This window comes from Vanacampus margaritifer, chromosome 10, assembly GCF_051991255.1.
Source record: "Vanacampus margaritifer isolate UIUO_Vmar chromosome 10, RoL_Vmar_1.0, whole genome shotgun sequence".
NCBI lineage: Eukaryota > Metazoa > Chordata > Actinopteri > Syngnathiformes > Syngnathidae > Vanacampus > Vanacampus margaritifer.
The window spans coordinates 13,371,876-13,392,755 of record NC_135441.1 but is presented as its reverse complement, the minus strand read 5'-3'; the positions used below and the strand labels follow the sequence as shown (position 1 = coordinate 13,392,755).

The following is a 20,880-nucleotide window of genomic DNA, read 5'->3' as shown; positions in this document are numbered from 1 at the left end:
GCACACTGTCCTTTTAATAAACTAAAGTCAAACTCAAACATCTCCATCTGCCTCTGATCGTGTTGTCTCACAGCAAATGCCAGATTTTATGTATTTTCATCTTTTGCTCAGCACACATGATCTCACTTTACAAATGTACATGATGACATTTAAATACGCTGGGCCTGATCTCAGAAGCTTTCATGTCCACAAGGCTGACCATGAAAGAGCCTCGTTCATCAATCTCACAGAAAAACGCTGTTAAGATGTATACGTGAAGTTATAGTAATATAAATGAAAAAAAATGTCAACATGAAAAATACATCAAATGTCATTTGCTATCACTTCTATATCACATTTTAGACGCCTGAAAAACACAATCAATAAATACAATCCTAATGAAAATAATTGAAAAGAGTGTCTTTGACTTAGTGACGCAGCATGTGGCTCATTGGGTAATAGCTGGCATGTTAGTTGGAAGAAAGATATTAAGAAATTAATATAAATAATATTATAAATGAATGGGCATTTTGGGGCATTACTATTAAAAAAATAAAAACAAAATTAAATTAAATGATTTAAATACATTTAATTGGATGTTTTGGGGCAACGTATTATTAAACAAAATAAGAGAAGTGAATAAATTAAAATATTACAAACCAATTACTAGACAAATTAAACTGTACTAATAAATACAATAAAAAATGTACAAATAAATTCAATAAAAATATGCCAATTAAAATGGACGATTAATATAATAAAGCACAATAAAAAAATACTACATAGATCATTTAAATTAAAATAGGCGTTTTGGGATTTTGTATTATTTAGTATACAAATAAAAAAACATTGCATAAATATATATTTAAAAATACTAAACAAATAAAAGAAAATGATCAATTCTTATGAGCGGCGACTCAAAACAAGGAGAACATTTGCTTGTTTATGTGCCATCTACTGAAATAGAGTTTCATTGTGTTGGTAATTAACCTTTCGATCTTAAAATTTGTGATTTGAGGGGCAATTAATTCCAATTTGTTCTAACCTCAACAACGTGCGAAAAAGCAAGCACGGTCGATGAAACTGTGTTTTTTTTTCTCATGTCAATGATTAACCTTGAGCTTCCATGAGGTTAAATTATGAATCTGCAGCATGAACATTTTAAAAAGCATTAAATTCGAGTCGCTTTGCGAGACTGTTGAGTCGAGCCCTCTCAGGTGTTGTCAAGGTTTTAATTAAAAGACCCATCGCCCCTCCTCCCTCGCCATCCGCCATCCGCCATTTTCCCCGTCACCTTCCACCACATTAGCACGGCGTCTCTCGGTCGTTAGGCTTGTTTTTGGCTCGCTTTGTTAACTTTTATCGCTTGCCTTCCGCAGGGCAGACGTTCTCGCTGAGGCAGCTCGGCATTTGCGAACCTCGCCGGGGCCTGGCGCTGTGCCCCGAGACGGGCCTGTCGCACCCCCTCGGCACCTACGCTCGGGGGCCCGCCGTCACCTCGGAGGGGCGCGAACCCCAGTCCTCGGAACGTACCATCGCCCTTTGGGGCAAGGGAGGCCGCAACTCATGCCTTTCCAGTCGCTCCAACTCGGCGCTTACTCTCACCGACACGGAAATGGACAAGTCGGACAACGAGATGGGTGAGTGGGATCCTCGATGCTTATTGGCGGGTGGCTGAAACTGCAGTGGGCGGGGCTTCTCGGCTGATTTGTGGCTGACTGGTGGGAGAAAAGCGGCAATGCAGATGGCGGGAGACGAAACAAACCGGGGTGCCCTTCTGACGGCGTCACCTGGTTTTCTCCGCATTAAGGAGAGGAGTTGGATAAAGTTCACCCCGCGGCTAGCGTGTAATCAAAGATGGCTTTGAGTTGGGGGGGGGGGGCTAGGAGGGGACGTGGAGGGTGGGGTGTGTGAATTGTTGCGAGGTTGAGTAGGCGCGCACAAGCAACCGCGCTTGATGAGATGGTTTGAAGTGCAAATGCGATCACGGTGGAAACCTGAGATGCTGCATTGGGGCAAATTGAGGCTGATGCTGATTTGTATTTTTTATTATTATTATTAATATTAATATTGCTTCTCCTTGTTTGTCCTCCGTCTTTGTCCCCCATTGCAAAAACATGCATATTAGCTTCATTGAAGACTCTTATATTTGCTACTTCACGATTCAGTTATTGCGAATTCACTTGGATTTTCATTTATGGCCAATTTGTAACATTTGTAACCTGGTTTCTGGTTAAATTAAGCAATTTTAAGATTGAAAAGAAAAACTTCATCAGCAGCTTGGTATTTATTCTACATTTTGTTCTTCTTAAAATAATTGCCCAAGTCATTTTTTCATAGATTTTTTTCAGGAAACAGAAAAAAATTGAACCATTTGCATCATACTGAAGAGGATTAGGGCCAGTGAAGAGGGACAAAAAAAGGTTTGGCAGGATTCTCATTTTATTCTCAGAACTCTTTAAAATTAAAATTATTACTTAATTCTGTCTTTAAAGTCAGAATTCTGACTTTAATCTCAAAATTCTGACGTAGAGCTATGAATTGGGGGGGTGGGGGGGTAAATGAGAATCTGAGAATAAAGTCAGAATTCTAATTCTGACTTTAATGTCATGATTCTCCTTTTAAAGGTTTAATTTTAAAGTCAGAATGCTGAGAATAAAGTGAGAATTTTGCCAACGTAAAGTGTTTTTGTCAGTGTGTATGGACGGAGCTTGGTGGCAAGGTTGAAAACAGAAAACTCCAAATTAAATAGCTTTTCATCAAACTTTGTAAATATTTGCCTGAGAAGCAAGACAGCATGTACTGTATATGTTTAAAAATGTCAACTTATTTCATCTTTATATTTTTTCCCTCTCAATGCATAAAGCCATTTCTCTACCCGACAATTATGCTTTAATGCAAATATTTAAAATGTCTTTTGGGATGTTAAACAGTCGGCAACGTTAAGCATTGTACGTTACACCCTCCGCGGAAGCCGTCACCATTAAAGAAACTCTGTAATTATCTCACGTAGCCTAAGATATGAAAGAATGACAGGCGGTTAAAATAATTAGACATGATTACATAGACTAAAATGTAAATATGTGACCATTTCTTGAAAAGAAAAAAAAGTCATTTCCTTAATGGAGGTCTTTGTCATTTGGTGGGAACGAGAGTGCTGCCTTTTCACTCTTCCATGTGTTTCACTGTGTGCATTTTCCATTCACTATTGGTGCATTTTGACTGCAGTAACTTTGACCGTAACTTTTCTAGGACCATTATGTGTTTGGACTACAGTAGCTATTGTCTAAATTTGCTTTCGACTGGGTGGGGGGTTTCATTCTCTGGTGGTTTGGGAACCTTTGGGAATTAGCTCACTTGCTCTTTCATGACTTTGTTGGCACGCACGCTTATTGGGTCCTTAGTCAGGTCTCTTGTTTGTTTGTTAGGTATCGGTAGTTTATACGTTTGTTCGCATTGGTGATTGTTTGTTTGTTAGCTCACTCCCTCTTTTATACAAAAGCTCCTTAGTAAGTTCTTGTTTTTATTTGTGTGCTAGCTTTTATTAGTTGGTTAGTTCACTCATTTGTTTGTTTGTTGGATTACTCTGTCAGTGTTTTTATTCATGTGTTTGCGTTCACACTCGGTTGTTTGTTTGCTTCCTTCCTCGTTCATACGTTTGTTAATTAGTTTGCGCCGTTGGTCATTTTTACATTAGCTTGTTCGCTATTGCTACTCAGTCAGTTTTCTTGCTTGTTTGTTTGCTACTTCACTCACTTGTTTTTGTTGTTGTTGTTAGTGAGTTGGTTTAATTGTTTGGTAATTTTTTAGTTTGTTCGCTTGCTGGTCAGTTCGTTTACTTTTATGCTTGATGGTTTATTTGTGTTAGCTTTTGTTAGTTGGTTAGTTCATTTGTTTGTTTGTTTATTTCCACTGGTTCTCTTGCTCTTTCCTTTGTTTGTTCGCTCGTCTGTTTGTAGTTTACAGCTTGTTGATGGTTAGTTCGCTTGATCACGCCCTCATTCATACGTTAGTTAGTTTGTTAGACTACACCATCCCTCCTTCAAACATTAAGTTAGTTGGCTTGTTATTCGTTAGTGAGTTAGTTCACCTTCTTTGTTTGTTTGTTATGTTGTTCACTTGCATGCCTTTGTTAATGACTCAATCGTTAGTTTGTGTGTTTGTAGGTTTTCTCACTGACTTGAATGTTCGTTTTCTCATTGGCTCGTTCAGACATTAGTTCATTAATTAGTTTGCTTGTTTGTTTATTCATTTGTTAGCTATTTTGTTTGCTTTCTCGCTCATTCATTAGCTGACCTATTGGTTCATTGGTTAATAAGTGCACTTGTTTATTTGGTAGAAATTTGTTAAATAGTTAGTTCACTATCTCAGTTGTTCATTTGTTAGTTTCTTATTATATCATTTTGTGTTTGTTTGCTAGCTCGTTCGTTCATTTGTTAATTCACTTTCAATTATCGCTTCACTCTTTTGCTCTTTTGGTTGTTAATAGTTCAATTCTTCACCCGTTTGCACTTTCATTTGTTTGTTCAAGTGCTCCTTTATTAGTTAGTTCATTTGCTTGCTCATTTGTTCGTTTGTTTTGTATTGTGGATCACAGCCTTGTGTTTATAATCTGTTACACATGCTTTTGTTAATAAAATTGTGAGCTACGGGGTGTTAGTGGGTAGTTTTACTTGATTAAAAAAACAAAACAATTATTTGATGATGAGACTACCAATTTACACAGATGTACAGTATATGATATTGAACTGAGGACCGTCACCCAGGAGTGACATCCTGGTGAAAGTCATTTCTCCGAGAAAATCACATGGCTCTACCGACTTGCAGTGTCAAATCTGAACAATGTTGCCAATATGTACCATGCACCACAAAGGGTTATTTTTGGTGTTTGTTCTTGCAGCTACAGCACATGATGAAATTGTTTTGCAGAGAGAATAATTTTCCTCTTAACAATCATTTCAACTCTCCCGCAATTTTTCCAACGTCGAGACTTCAAACGTTGGATGAAACGTGATTACAACAAAAAAAATGTCCATTGTGCTGGACGGCACTTGTCTTTTGACTTTGACTATTTAATGAAGCAGCTCAGAGAAATGAGCCATTCAAAAAAGGTTTCCATCAAGCCAATCTTCATGCGGCAGCTTACGCAAGAGGCCGTTCAGGCCCGTTTAGTCATAAATGAAGTCTATATTTCATTGACACTCACCTCCTGACAACTACAGCATGGTAAGGTTGTGCAACTTGTCTCCACCACACCAAAAAACACTTAATAAAATTTGCACTAATTTTTACCTGCAATAATGATGGCAAACGCTCACTCGTTAATTGGAAAAATTAATCAAATTAGAATTTGGGACCAATTAAAATGTTATAGTGTGCAGCACAACCATTTATTTAAAGAAATCCTCTGGCGAATTATTCAAAGAGAACTAAACAAGAGCATGAAAGTGCCTGTTTTATCAGTGGTGAAATTTTATACTTAAAAAAAAAAAAGCATAAGTGTCTCCCCTGGCTTTTAATTATATTCAAAATTTTGCTATAATAATGCGATGTGGTTTTTAAATATTCAACACCTTACTGGGCATTGGGCAAGGGTATAAAAAATATATGTATTAAAAAATAAATAAATATATATATATATATATATATATATATATATATATATTCTTTTTTTTTAAATATATATATATATATATATATATATATAGATATATATATATAGATATATAGATAAATACTTTTTAATTCCAGTAAAAATAATGCATTATAAAGCCTGACCTTAAAAACATTTTTCTATGATAAAATATTGGGGTTTGACGTCAGAATGTTGGCCGTCTTTGTGGTGTGAAATACGACCATAGTGATTTTTTTTTTTCACGACTTGTATTAAAGTTAGGTTACATGTCCCTCAGCAGAGAAAGCTTATTCAAAAGTAATGAATGCACCAAAGTCAATTTCCACGTTAGTATTGATGAAAAGGTGAAAGATCAGTGGAAATATTGCTGCTGCCTAACTTTGCTTTCTTAACAAGTTGTGGATGGGTTTTCAAGTTTCAAGGCCTGACGGCAGCGTTGTCTTTCGGTGCTATTCATACTTTTCTTCGCAAAAAAACGCAAAGACGGATGCCAAATAAGGTAGAAAGATGTTTAAACGAGACATCATTTGACACATCCAAACTCAAATACCAGTTCATCATGTGGCCAGCTTCAACGTTCACATTGTGCTGCATATCAGAAGCTAATGTTTGTTAGCACATGCTAATGTGCACAATTTTGTTTAGCTTTTGACTTGACACGATGCAGGTGTCACAACCATATAGGGATGGAAATGTGTCCCTGCACAATAGTGTGCCAATAGCAATAGCCTTAGGCTATTACTTGAAAGTGGCTTTGGATCATGACCTAGCATAACTGGCAAGGCATAGGCAGAGGACCTTTGTGTGTGTGCGTGTGTGTGTGTGTGTGGTCTTGTTTTTGTTTGTTTTCATAGTGGAGCCAACATTTCGGGATTTTACAGAGTTGTGGGGCCCACCTGTCCATGTGGGACTGTTTTGCTGGGCCCCACAAGTTTAGATCTCTTTTTGAGGGTCAAGACTTGGTTTTAGAGTTTAGGTTTGAATTTGGTTATGGTTGAGATTAGGGTAAGGAATAGGGGTAGGCAATCATTTTTAATGGTTGGGGTTAGGGGAAGGGGCTAGGAAATGCATTATGTCAGTGAGATGGCCCCACAAAGATAGTAAAACAAACCTGTGTGCGTGTGTGTGTTGCCTCACTACTATGAAGAAGGGAATCCATACTGAGGTTTGTAGTGATTGTTTTTACAGTTTACAGTTTTTACAGCCTCTTTCTAAATGTAATACCCTCGTATGTGGGTAAGGAGAGCCAACATCACAAATTTTGTTCGTGTTTATTGAATGTCGGGAGAATAGTAACAATCATAAACACAATGAGCAGGCAGGAGTTTCTGTCGGCCAAAATTCACACCCAGACGCATGCAAACTCACCAAAGTAAAACATGACACCTTTAAAACACATATGTTAACACTGTTAATACACATTGCTTTATATACATTTTATTTCTTTTTTTTTTTTGTTTAAATTGAAAAATGTTTTTGAATAACTGTATAGTAAATGTGTTTAAAGAGCATGGGAGGTAAAACTATCAAACACGAGGTGTCATTTTCATTCAATTGTCAACCAGTGGCAAATAAAGACAAATGAGATGTTAAGACTAACACCATACCTTACAGTGTACATAGAACATTTGCATAGATTACATTGTGGTTCCCATATTATGAATTCAAGTCTGTTTTGTGTCAAGCTATTGGAAATTGTAGTGGCAAAAGGTTTATTGCTGGGTGCAGAGTTATTACTGTACAAAACCTGTCACCTCCCGAGTCCTGCAAACACCTCAGCCTCCATGCATTTTTAATGCACTAATATTCCATTACGCCGCTTGCGGTGCCCGCGTTGTGATATAAATGTAAATCCGGCGGACCTTTTAGTTTGTGAATACTTCACAATCAATATTGCGCCCCCTCATAAAACATGTACAAGTGCACAAAACAGAAACACGGCCACCGCTCGCTTGACTCGAATCCTAATGAGGTGTGAAAAGACGGTGACTGTATTTCTGCAGCACATATAGACGCCATAAATGAACAAGATTCTAATCTGTCATAAAATATTGCTGTACGGTAATCTCCTCCATAGTCACACTTCGCTATTCATAAATTCACAGTAAGGTTATTCGAGGTTGTTAGTAGATGTTACGAAGAGTCTTCATGGCAAGTCCATGGGCACTTTAAATCATCTGTAAGGCTTATTTTTATAGATTAATTTATGTAAAAAAAAAAGAAAGAAGACTTTTCAATAATATCTTCTATGCACCACGACTCATCTTAACATACAACAAATTGTGGAATATAGATTAAGCAGCAAATTCCACTTTTTTTTTTTTAAAGTAAATACGACAATAAGCAATAAATAAGATAAATAAGCAATGTGTTTTGTTAAAGTTAAAAGTTAAAGTACCACTGATTATGTCTAATAAGTAAACTGATCAATTGATCCAACTTACATCATTCTAGAAAGGACAGACCACTTGATGAAACACTCTTACCTGAACGTGGCTCGTTTGCTGACAATGTGTAATATTTCGCGCCATATAGTTGTGAACTAATAATTCATTCAATAAAAAAAACAAAACACACTATATATTTCAATAATATACAAAATGTGATTCGGGCTCCCGTCGCTTGTCACCTTCTGCTTTGCTCTGCCAAGCATTTACTATTTTTTTTTTAATACATTTTTTTTACTAGCTTCTTCCGCTAGCTGCTCTTGTTAGCCTCTCCAGCTAATTCGGGCTCGCTCGGTCTTTCAGCGTCGTCCTCCGGGCTTCACACCAGCTGCCAAGTCACCGTTGCTCGGTGAGACGCTCGTTCGCTCACGCAAAATAAGAATTGGTGGTTGGCTTGCGAAGTGTGGTCTCTCTGAGCCACCGTAGTGTACGTACTTCGAAAGTCTGCATTCTATGATATAGTGCTATCTAGTAGTCACTTTCAAACAATCTTTGTGTCACAACACACACGCGCACACACATCAGTTAGCTACACAGTAGCAGCACTGCAGGATTTAATATTAACACATGCCTGCACTTTGCATATTGTCGTTGCGATGTGAACACTTATGCCTATTTTTGTCTTTTTTTTAATGTAATAAATGAAAAAAATAGACGTGTTTTTCACATAGCAGCGATGATATGCTTGATTGTCTCATTTCAATTAAAAGGGACCGTAGGTCTACTGTTTGACCACCTGTAGCGTTTCCTAAATTGAAAAAAACAACAACCTTCAGCTAGCACCTAGCAAGCAACATGACTGAACAGTTAATGTAACAAAAAAAAAAAAAAATAGATGAATTATTTTAACGATGTAACGAGATCCAACCATCACAATACGATATTATCAAAATATTGTGGGGAGGTTGGCGATATATAAAAAAAAAAAGGTCACAATACTATAAAAAAAAAATCTGCTTATACTAAAAAAAAAAAGCACAGTATTGTGCTTTTGTACATAACAGCAATGGATATTAACAACCTACAATATCTAATGACACTTAATGTTGAGGCACTTACTTGCTAATGCACGCACACAATGAGTTCCTCCACATATTGACTCTGTTCACGAGCTTATTATGTTTCCCCTTCAAATGACAATTAGCATAGGATTTTAAACATAGAAGGGCAAAACATGCCTTGTGAAAATTGAACTGTGATATTGTGAAAATAGATATGTTTGTAGTTAAAATGTTTTGTGACAAAGAGAAAATGTTTGTTCAACATTTATCAACTAAAATAGTGCACTTTTTTAACATAATCCTCTAATACAGTGGTGCCTTGAGTTACTACTGACCTGACTTACGAGTTTTTTGAGAGTATTACTTTCCCTTTGACTTGCGAGAGCAAACTTGCCATATGAGCACCGTATGGTAGCACTCAACTCAAATACAAAAGCAAAACTTTGGCAACAGTGAACAATTGTTCAAAAAGGAGGCTTCAAGCTGTTTAATGCCAGTTCCGGTCAAACTAAACAGTATTTGTTTTCCTCTGTGAAGAGCTGACATGCCGTACAGACGTCCATGTACAGTATATCCGTCAATCAATTAATGTCAATTTAGTAGATGGCATTACCATGCATTACATTGATGATTTGAGATATGATTGATTTCATTTATGAGCTTGGTCACAGAACAAATTCAACTCATATCTCAAGGCACCACTGTATGTGTTTTCTATTTTGTTTACAAAATTTCACTGAATGCTATGAATAGATCTTAAATGATTTGCCAAAAAGTGCAGCGCAACACCCCCCCCAAGTCGTCAACATGTTTGTGTGAGCGCACCTCCCCACGGCTCACTTTGTTTCGCTCGTCAAGTTGCCGCGCTAACATTAGAAAAGCGCGGGACATCACGCTGACGCGAGGTGACACGCCATCTGTCAAACTCCCGTTTCACTTTCCCGCCTTGTGACGGCGAGAATCGGCCTTCTGATTCCAAGCGCCCTCCACACCCCCCGCCCCCTTGTGTTTATGACTCAAACATGGCAGGGAGAGAATAAATAACATCAGATTGTTGTTGTTTTTATGGACAAGTTGGACCATCTGGGATGTTTGTTTTGAAGATGAGTCCCAAAACTGGCTCCTAGGATGATTTCATCACTTGCTAATAGGCGGATATGGGATGCCGATGTTTTAGTGCTGTTATTCATTGCATGCAAAAGTATAAACTAGCATTGCTAGCAAGCTGTCCGAGGCCGGACTCGACCGGTAAAATGTTGGAAAATAGTGGTTGGATGCTAGTTTCTGTTTCGGAGGCTTTGCATTTTGTAATGGGTTGATTTTAATCCCCCCCCTCACCCTCGAAAAAAAGCCACGTGCTAAAACAGTGCAGCGGAGTTAGTAAAGCATTTATTTAGACTTTATTGGTATGTTTGGAAATTTGTAATATTAATTAATATTAACATCTAATATTCAATAATATTAGAAGCTAATATTAATTCAAAGGTGGAATTTTATTGTTGAAAAAAATCCTACTAAATTATGATATTGTATGTAATTTTTTTAAGAAAGATTTTTTTATTGCCATTATTTATTTATTTTAAAGTTGCGAAAAAAACTATTAAAATTTAGCAATACAGTATTTAAATAATTAAATAATTAAATAATAATAATAATAAACAAACAAATTAATAAATACATAAATGACAATGCACTGTAATTAGTAGGAAACAAATTTTGGAAGCGTGAACTACTAATTTCTAAATTTCTAAATTTCTAATTTTCATAAGAAAGAATCGAGCCGTGTTGAACGTGTTTGGCGGGGTTAGAATAGGTCGTGAATGTTGAAAAACAGCGGCACGGATGCTTGCTTCTATTCCAAAGCCATTTGTGCGCGCAGCAAAGGTCGTTGACAACACTGTGAAATGTTTTCAACTGGCGGTGGCGGCGTAGCGTGAGCTACAAACAGCGCTAACACGATAGCGGAACCATCTCTCCCCTCGTGCCGCTGCCCCCCCGCAGAGTGGATGATCTGATTAGACTTTGGAGTGTCTTGCCGTATAAATTTGCATCTTAATGGTGGAAAAACTGATTTTTTTTTCTGCCTCAAGTTTTTGCCTTTCATGCTGTAAAATCCGTATTGATAGCATCTTTGACTAATTATTGCAGTAATGATTTTAGTTTAACCTCACGATGGGACGGCGGCTCGATGGGATAGATAGTTATGTGGAATTTTCTCAAATAATGGATTTTCAATATTACACGTGAAATGTATCTTCTTAGAGCTTCTGTTTGGATTAAGGAAGGATGTTAAAGGACAAGCTAGTAGATAAACATTTTCCTTTTGTAGCTCATTAACTTTATTAAACAACCTATTTAAAATATTCAAGCATTTGAATAGTGAAATTACAAGAGTCAAAATGTAGAATATATACATTTCACATCTTCGCGTTTTTGTGCTAAAATAGATTTAGCACCATTTTATACCAAGCAGTGTAATTCGAACTTTTGGAGACTATAACATACGCCCTTTACTGTACGTAATGTTTAAAATAACAACAATGTTTTCTACTAATTAGAATGCTTTTTTGTTGTTTAAAATTATACTAAATATAACTAACTGATTCTTTTGTTCGCAATTGTTGGAATTATTTTTATTTCATTTTATTTCATTTTATTTCATTAATTGGCAAAATTTTTTTTTTTAATGAAAGTCGGTTATTTTGTGTGATGGGGTTACAGGAAAGTCAATTTTGTATGAGCTTTAAAATATGTTTTCTTGAAATTGTCCTGCATTGTTATTTTGTTGTATGAAATCCTACTCAAGCCTAATACTGGTCATTTTCTTATAACTTGACTAATCCTTTGATGCTTTGATGGCAAAATATGGTGCATTTTTACAATTTTCTACTAAATGATATCCAATTTGTTGCATTGTTGTGGAGCTTTTTAGTACGACATTTTTCCACGGGGGAGTCAAGCCATCGAGGATGGATTCCCCAATTGATTGCCGCCGGTCTTTTTTGTGCAAGTGAGAGAAAATATACATGGCCCCTAAGTTCATCTGTCAGCGCGGTTTCTTGTCAGAGACGCAGCTGCCCGATAAAAGTGCCGTTAAGGCAGTGCGACATCTATTTCCTGTCACCTCGCCGAGCGTCAACGTCGGGATGCGCTGAGGGATGCGGCCGACAAAAAATAGATAAATAAATAAATAAAATGACGACGGCGACGACTGCGGGATGTCGCCATCACCGATGACTGCGCGGTTGTCAGTCACCCATAGGGGGGGAGGGTGTTAACAGGAGTGGGGTGGGGGGTGTGACTTACCGCCCTCCAGAGAAAACGCCTTACTTCCTTTCATCATTATTTATAGCTCAAGTGCAAAAAAATAACCAGGAAGCCAGTTAATAATCATCGGAGATGACGATTAGTATGTCGGTCTGGCTGTGCTGCTGGTAATTACGTTTGTGATGTTGTGGGAAGCCATTCTTTTGTATTAATGGCCTGCACCTCTTCCAGATCCCCATGAGATGTACTTGTGTGAACACTAACAGTGTTTCGCCATGAAGCATTATTACTTTCTGAGAATTTATACTGAATACCAGAGGGTACAGGAGTTCAGAACGCTCACAGAGATTCTCCTATCCCGTTTGAAATTGTACTTGGTGGGATTGATCATTCATTTTCTCCGACTGACACTATCTATGTCCAATGAAAAGTGTAGATCTCCACATTTGACTTTTTTTTTTTTTTTTATGCGTGTGCTATTTTTTCCGCCAATCCACATCACTTATGAAAGCCTATTAGCTTAATGCTAACACACAATGCAAAACACCATAGACAGGCTAACACAACAAGCATCCATGTAGCTGTTGTTATGACCCATTAGGCTAAAGGTGTTTGAAAACACACACGAGTCATATATTAACATCCTCTGCAAAACAACATTAATATTACTGCAGTTTGCTTAATCACTTACAGTAGTTATGAAATTTCTTCATGTATATGTATGTGTAAATTATACTTCCCCCTGGTGGCCAAGGGACACACACTAATATGAATGGGCATTGAAGCCTGAAGTGATGCACACATTGTAATTGTTTACTAGGGATGTGTGAGTACTGATACCACGTATCGGTATCACCAGCCATATTTTAAGGTATTTGGTACTCATGGAAACTGCTGATAGGCCTACTCAAGGCAAAACATAAAATAAAAAAATCTGACATTTGACATTGAGTAAGTCCTCCTAGGCAGTAGTTGGCGCTATACAGTTGAACTCATCGGCAAATCATCATCTGCGTGACATGTTTTTATCAGTGTGAATAGAGGTATCGGTACTCTGCATTGTGACTACTAAAACAGTGAATACTCATACTGTATCGGTCTGAAAAAAAAAAAAGTGGTATTGAACATCCGTATTCTTTACATTCTATTTATTGTTGTGATTATTGTATGATTTTATAAACAGTGTAAGTAGGAGAGGGCTTGAGGGAAGTTTTTTAAGTCACGAGTATGTTCACAGACAGAATTAAGTTCATATATCAGGGCAGTGGGCACCATTGTACAGTAAGCAATCCCCACAATTTGCAGCAAATTTCAATAATGCACGCATAATTGACGACCCCACCCATGAAGATTTATAATTTCTTGTTTATATGAATAGGCCTACTGTATGTGTGAGTGTGCATTTAAAATAATTTTCTTGTTTTTCCCTCAGAAAAAAACGACTTTCTATATCTGGTTTTATCTAACAAAACCTAAAAAAAAAATGTTTAGCTTTTTTCAAATATGAAAGAAAAAATGCAATAGTTAATATAGCAATATAGCAAAAAATAAAAAATAAAAAATAGAACAAGAACAAGAAAAAAGTGTGATCATTTTTTGGTAACTTTTGACTGTTGTTTCTGGGGTTTTGTGTCGTTTTACATTTATATATATATAAAAAACTAAATCTAAAAAAAACAAAAAAACAATATAAACAGGTAAAATAATAACCAAAGTAGTAATTTATTCAGATAAAAATAAAAATAAGTTTTTCAGGCATAAACACCTTGCAAAATTTGGAGATGCAGAAAGTCCACTGGACAGTTGACCCCCCACTCCAAAAAAACAAAACAATCGGAAAATAATTAAATTTTTGCAAAATGTATGGATTTCCTAGTTAGCATTGGACTTTCATGGAGCAAGTGTAGCTGAAGACATGCACTTAAAAAGCACTTGTGGGTCTTCTGTCTTGGCTGTGTGTCGATGTTCTTTGCTATCTCCTCATGCAAACGCTGTCCCCACCAGACCGGCTTGGCACTAAGCCATTCATTTGGTTTCATGTCCACTTCCTTTTACAATCCCCTTCCTCAGTCATCCTGGGACTTTGGGCTGCTTCTCATTTTTATTGCCACAGGGGCTGCAAGCTCTGACCTTTGTGCTCCGGATTTACACTACAGACCTGAATGCCCTGCTCTGATTTAGCACCTTTTTCCTAACTTTTTCTTTTTGACATGTCTATTCATTCATGTCATCTACTTTCATATCCCAAGTGGGATTTTTTTTGCTGTACCATTGGACCCCTAATCTGGTGTAATTCTGATGTGACCTGGCTTTTGAATTGATGTGGGGGAAGAGTCAGCCCAGACCAAACGAAAAAACACTTGTGCTCTTGTATTTACTACTTTTACTACTAGGAAATGTAGATTTGTGAGCACAAATGTATAATGGAATGTTTATAAATAATCTTTATTTTTTCTGCGTTGTTGACATTCGTGTCATTGTGTACGTGTGTATTTTGCATTTTGGCCGTTTTTGCTGTCATGCAGTAATTTTGGAAAGAAGATTTTTTTATGTATCCCCAAAATAATAATAACCAACAACAACAACATTGGGATGCAAGTAAAACACACACACACTCACATACACACAAACCAGTCCACTGCTCAACATTTTGTGAGATTTTATTTATGTATTTATTTTCCAATAAGCTGTGCAGCAACATACATAGACAGGCAATCTTACAGTACTGACCGGCATATATTCTTTATCCTCTATGAAGAACCAGCCCCATATTGAGGAGAGATGGTCCCCATGTACAATATAGCTATCTATCTGTCTTATGCTGCCCCCAGGTGGCCAATGAAGGCACACCAGTAGGAGTAGCAAAATGTCAATTGAATTGATGATGCATAGTACGACAAGAAATGTTTAATTCTTTTAATTATATTTGTTTATGCCAATTCTATATATTTTTATGTTCTACGCAGCCCCACTGGTCTAAATATGGTTAATATTGCATTAGTGGAATATGAGTTAAGCATCAAAATCCAGCCGTTTTTATCCATCCCAAGGGGCGGCCATTTTGCCACTTGCTGTCTACAGATGACATCAATGTTGCTCATGGCTCAGGCAACGACCAATCACAGCTAATCTGTTCTCTGAAGCTGAGCTGTGATTGGTTGTTACCGGAGCCCTGAGCAACATTGATGTCATCTTCAGTTGACAGCAAGTGGCAAAATGGCCGCCCCCTGAGATGGATAAAAACGGCTGGATTTTGCTTCAAAAGTCTTATTCCACAAATGTAATATTAATCAGAATGTCATGTTTAGACTAGTGAGGTCGCATATATTACTGTCAACAAATGTTTAAGGTTGACTTACACTTTAAAATAGATATATTAAACATTTCTTCCATTTTTTTAGGACACTGAAACAGAATGACATTCCATTGATTTCAATGGGGAAAGATGATTTAGATTAAGTATTTTGAGTTGCGAGCATGCTACAAATTAAACTCATCCCAATCTCAAGGTACTAGTGAATATTTTATTTTGACTGTTATCGTGATGTGGATTTTTATAAATAAATAAGAAAAAATAAAATAAAATTAAAATAAATAAATAAATAAATCAAAACCAACTTTGGAGCATGTATTCTATTGGACAAAAAAAATTGTGAGAAAGTTTATTTCAACTGTCTCTACTCAACTCTTGTTTTGCTTTTACTGTTCTCACAACCAAAACCAATCCACCGCCCCCCCCCCCCCCCCCCGATTTTTTTTCTTTCTGGAATATACTAAAATCACACTTTTTTTCTCCTTTCTTTTTCCAATAGAAAGTCAGGCTAACTATGAAAAGCTTATGACTTGACTGTCATTTTGTGCTTTCTCTGAAAGTGTTGGCACCAATGCGAGGGGAAAGCAGTCAAATGTAGCTTTGAAACACTTCAGGTGTTTTTAAGCCTGTAGCACTTTTAAACATCCCAATTAAGTGACCAATAATGACACCACTTAGGACCATTCTTTTAAAGCCTGACTATCGCTTTTGTGGCATTGGAAATGTTTCTTCAGTCTTTAAAAGTCACAAGTAAATGTTTGATCAAAAGGTTCGCAAGTTCATTTGGGGGCTTTGGTGGGTTTTCGTCATAGTGAGCGATTCTTCCATCTGGAACAATAGCACGGTATATCAAAGTGTTGCTCTTTCAGACTTTCAGAACAAGGTGAAAAGGAGCCGAATTCGCAGCTGGAAAGATAAAAAAAAATGAGGAAAAAGGGCAGAGATTCGCGTCCGCCGGGATGTGATCGCTTCCAAATCCGCGCGGAGTCCTCGGCTGCGTTTTATTCTGATTTGCTGCCAAGGAAAAAAGTCTTTGAACGTCGTCCAGGAGGATGACTACAGAAAAAGACGACACGGTCAAAGCGGCTGCCTCAATTATTTCCATGTGCGCCCACAATTGAGATCTTTTCCTTTGCACTTTTACATTCTCGTAAAAAGCAAAGCAGAATATTTCCTGATAACAGTGTGGGGTGATTTGCAAAAATAAAAAAATCGTAAAAATAATCGGACTGAGCACAGAGGTTTACATCCGTCGATCGGTAAAGTAAAGATGGTCTTTTTTTGGCCATGTATTTTTACGAGGCAAGCGTTGCATTATAAAGAACTCACTGAAAATGATAATATACAATATTAAATAATCATAAGTATAACTTTGATGTCCAGTTTTGTGGATGATCTTGCCTTTAGAGCTAAAGTTAATTTAGCTCGTTTGGTTGCTAGTTAGCGATATGGCTTTAGCCTAGCTAGCCAATATTTACAGGCTCTTACATTGGAGCAAACATAGGAATGCTTGTATATCTTAGAGACATTTAGCTGGGTGTGATGCCGAAAACACCGTTTAATCCATTGAAGACACAGCTCCAGCTTGGTTTTTGGCTTAAGTAATGGGAAGAATTGGATTTCACCTAACAAACTCTTGGGATACCTCGTGTCCGATTTACACAATCCATGGGCATATCGCTTCACCATTTTGCTTGCTGGAGGTCCACAGCTTGTTGGAACTTTTTTAGGTATGGTTTTATTGCAGCTGACAAAAGTTTTGTGGATCGATTTGACAATAGAATTCAATGGAGCGGGTATGAGCTTGGCTGTTTGGCGGCGTGGTTTGCTAAACGTCAATTCAACCATGCTTACTTTTTTTTTTTTTTTTACTTTATACATATATTTGTGTACATACAGCAACAACAAAAGATGCAAAAATGGTAAGTAAAACCATGTGTTGTGTTGTTTTTGTGTAAAAAAATCTTGCTGAATGTACAACGCGATACTACATGTATTTACTTTTGTTATTTTGTGTGTGTGTTTTTAGTTAATTATTTTTATCCAAACCTGCCCAAAAGCTCACAAAAGGTGTAGCTACAACAAATTAAAAAAATTTGCTGTAAAGAAAAAAATGGAGCTCCTAATGTGATTAAATACAAATGTCATTTGCTCGAGCTCATTTCCAAACAATAACACGGAAATCGTCACAGCGGTGTGTTTGGCGGTATGATTAAATTAATTTGATGCCGCGTTTCATTGTCTATTGACACGTCCTTTTTATTTAGTCTTCTGCAGGCAAATAAAAGAGCCTCTCCGGATGAAATGATCTGCATAAACATTCGATAAAAGGACATAAAAATGACCATTTACAATCCAAAATTGAATTATTTTCATCCTCTCTGTGGCACATTTTGACCAGGCTTTCATGTTGCCTTCAATCCAATTAAATGAGCGTTTACATCTGCTCAAGGCATAAAAGCACAACTAAGAGTGGCATAAAAAAAATCCCCATAAAAACACGCCCGAGAGAGAGGCCTTATTATTGCCGACATGGGACGGTCGTGACTGAAGAAAATTTGATGGCACCGTATTTCGTGATGCAGTGCTCTTGTTTTATTTAAGCAGCGGGGACCGACGCCATAGGGGCCCCCGGGGACCCCAGCGCAGGAGTAGAAGTTATGATGCCGGGGAGACGAGATGGTGGCGAAGAGGTCAGCAGGATCTGGACGCGCTAACATTGTCGTCCTTGATTTGTATGGGCCTACAGGCTTTGCCAACACGGGCCACTGGGGAGCCCAACACGTGTAAATATTAATATCAATATACAGTACAGTGGTACCTTCACTTGTGAGTTGCTAGACTTATTTTTGCCGTGTTATGAGTAGAGTTAAAAATAATTTCGTCGACAAAAACTAAACAAAAATAATTTAGTCAATGCACATTTTTCGTCGGACGAAAACTAGACTAGACTAAAATCCTTATTAATAAGCAATGATTGGGACTAAATCAGTTTGCATTTTCGTCGACTAATGATGAGACGAAAATGTACTTCTGGACTAAAATCTATGGACATTTTAGTTAATGAACAAAAATTTTGTGATTTTGTAAAATGTCATGTGGCACACAGCCTTTCAGCTAGGGCGTGCAACATGCACAAACACATGGGGAGGAGATTATTGGTGAAAGGTTAAAAAAAAGAGTAAATTATAGCTATAACAAAACAATCCAACGGCTATAACGTTCCAGCAATAATGTTAATCCGACTGCTAACTAATGCTGGCTAACATACTAGCTCATAGCATGGAGCCATAGTAGGCACTTGTTGACGTACTGTAATTGTGTGTGAAGTTGTTTTTCATCAAAAAAAATTATGGGAAATAGTTTTAGATCCGAAATGTTCAACATAATCTGCTATAAAAAAAAAATAATACAGAGGATAAATGATTGTCCTGGCTAAAACCAGACTAAAACATTGACAGTTTTTGTTTTCTTGGACTAAAATACTAGACTTTTAGTAGACTAAAAATGGGCTAAATAAAAACGGGATGAGGTTGACTATGATCAAAAGTAACAAGCGCGATTGAAACTGAACTAAAACTGAGACAAAATTTAAAAATGGCGGATAAAATGAACACAATTTAGGTATGACATTTCGATTCAAGTAAAGTGGGAAAAACAGGAGCAGTTTGGGTGTTGTAATGCCCTTGTAAGTGGGTAAGGAACTCCTCAGTTGCTGCACTTTCTGCAGTTTCATGAACAGTCAACAGAACAAACACAAAATGAGAACAATCGTGACGAGCCACACTCCTTAAGACACACAACCAACACATATATTATTGTAGGTACAGGAATTATTTAATTAAATAAAAAAAATCCGTGCAGGGTACAGTGAAATCTTACCATGAAGGAGGTTCTGTTATGTCCTGGTGGCTACTTTGCTGTGTTTGGCACGGGGTATCTGAATTCCGTGCGCAGGATACAATGAAAATTTCAAGACTATCGAGACATATCAAGCGTATTCCACTGTAGAAAGAAACACAGTGGTATCGCGCTGCATGGCATTTTCAAGTCATTGGGCTTTTCAGGGGATAAAAAGGAGCAACCCCAGCAAAGGACACCGTAGTGGCTCCGCATTATTGGACACAAGGTGATGATGTCACGCACACACGCACACACTTGTCTTTTCCTTAACGGAGAAAGGTCAGTTTCCTGAGGAAGAAATGGTGAGCCATTGTTATGATTGATCACATGGCGAGGTCCAGGGAGGACGCAGTGTCACTTTCATTGTCAAACTCATTACGCCACCGAGAGAGGGAGGAAGATTACCCCTCTCTCGCGCTTACGTGTCCTTTCTCCTTGGCAGCGGCAGCGGCACAGGCGGGAAGAAGCAGCGGCCGCCGCCAAGGCGAGATCCAATATGCTGAACACGCACCACTGGCGGAAACGCGTTGTACGGACTTGCCACTTGGAATAAAGTGTTTGGGTCTGATGTACTGTATGTGTGATATTTAGGGTTAAATACACCATTTGTTTATTTATTTATTTTTTGGGGAGCCCAGAAAAAAAAAAAATATATACACCATTTACGGTTGGCTTAGTATGCCGTGTATGAGTTAATATAGCATATATTAGATAATCAATCAATTAATCAATGTTGAATGCATTGTACGTTGGTGGAATTTCCGACCCGCGACAACATGCAGGGATGGCTAAACGACCACACCAAATCTCAAAAATCATTCCCAAATGTATTAGCTTAAATTTTTTTTAATAAAGTCAAAATAATTTTTTTTCTACAGTTTTATAACTTTCAGTAGGAACATCGCAGGAGGGTTAACAACATGCAGTTTGAAAAGGGGAGAGCAGCCAAATCAATTACAATGTAAGGAAATTGAATGACGGTTGGGGCAGCTTGTGAGGAAGGTTCGAGAGGATATTCTGGTCCTTATTAAAAATGAATGTCATCCAGCTCTCTCTGGACGCGTGCCCAGTGTAAAGCATCCTGAGAGTGTGGTCACTTTATAGAGGCGGGTATCGGGTATCTGGGGCTATGATGGCGGCGGCTGATGAGTCGATCGTCCCAGCCGCTGATGCAAAGCAGAGCACTTTGCAAATATGGATTGGAGATTGATGATATTGTAACGCCGTGTAAACTGATTCATCCTCAAACAACAAGGGAGAAAAAAAGGCATATTCCCTTTCTGTTTTTTTTAAGCTTCTTATCTCAGCATGACCTCTCGGATTCGAGGCTTTTTA

The 20,880-nt window shown here is 37.6% G+C and overlaps 1 protein-coding gene across 6 annotated transcripts in view; it reads left to right on the top strand.

Annotated features, from left to right (window-relative positions):
- Positions 1-20,880, top strand: part of LOC144058866 (teneurin-3) — a 222,257-nt gene that overhangs the window by 24,716 nt on the left and 176,661 nt on the right. For all 6 annotated transcript variants that reach the window (XM_077577467.1, XM_077577468.1, XM_077577466.1 and 3 more), the window contains exon 3: positions 1,359-1,619. In XM_077577467.1, coding sequence (XP_077433593.1) covers positions 1,359-1,619 — 261 coding nt within the window. The remainder of the gene's footprint in view (positions 1-1,358; positions 1,620-20,880) is intronic.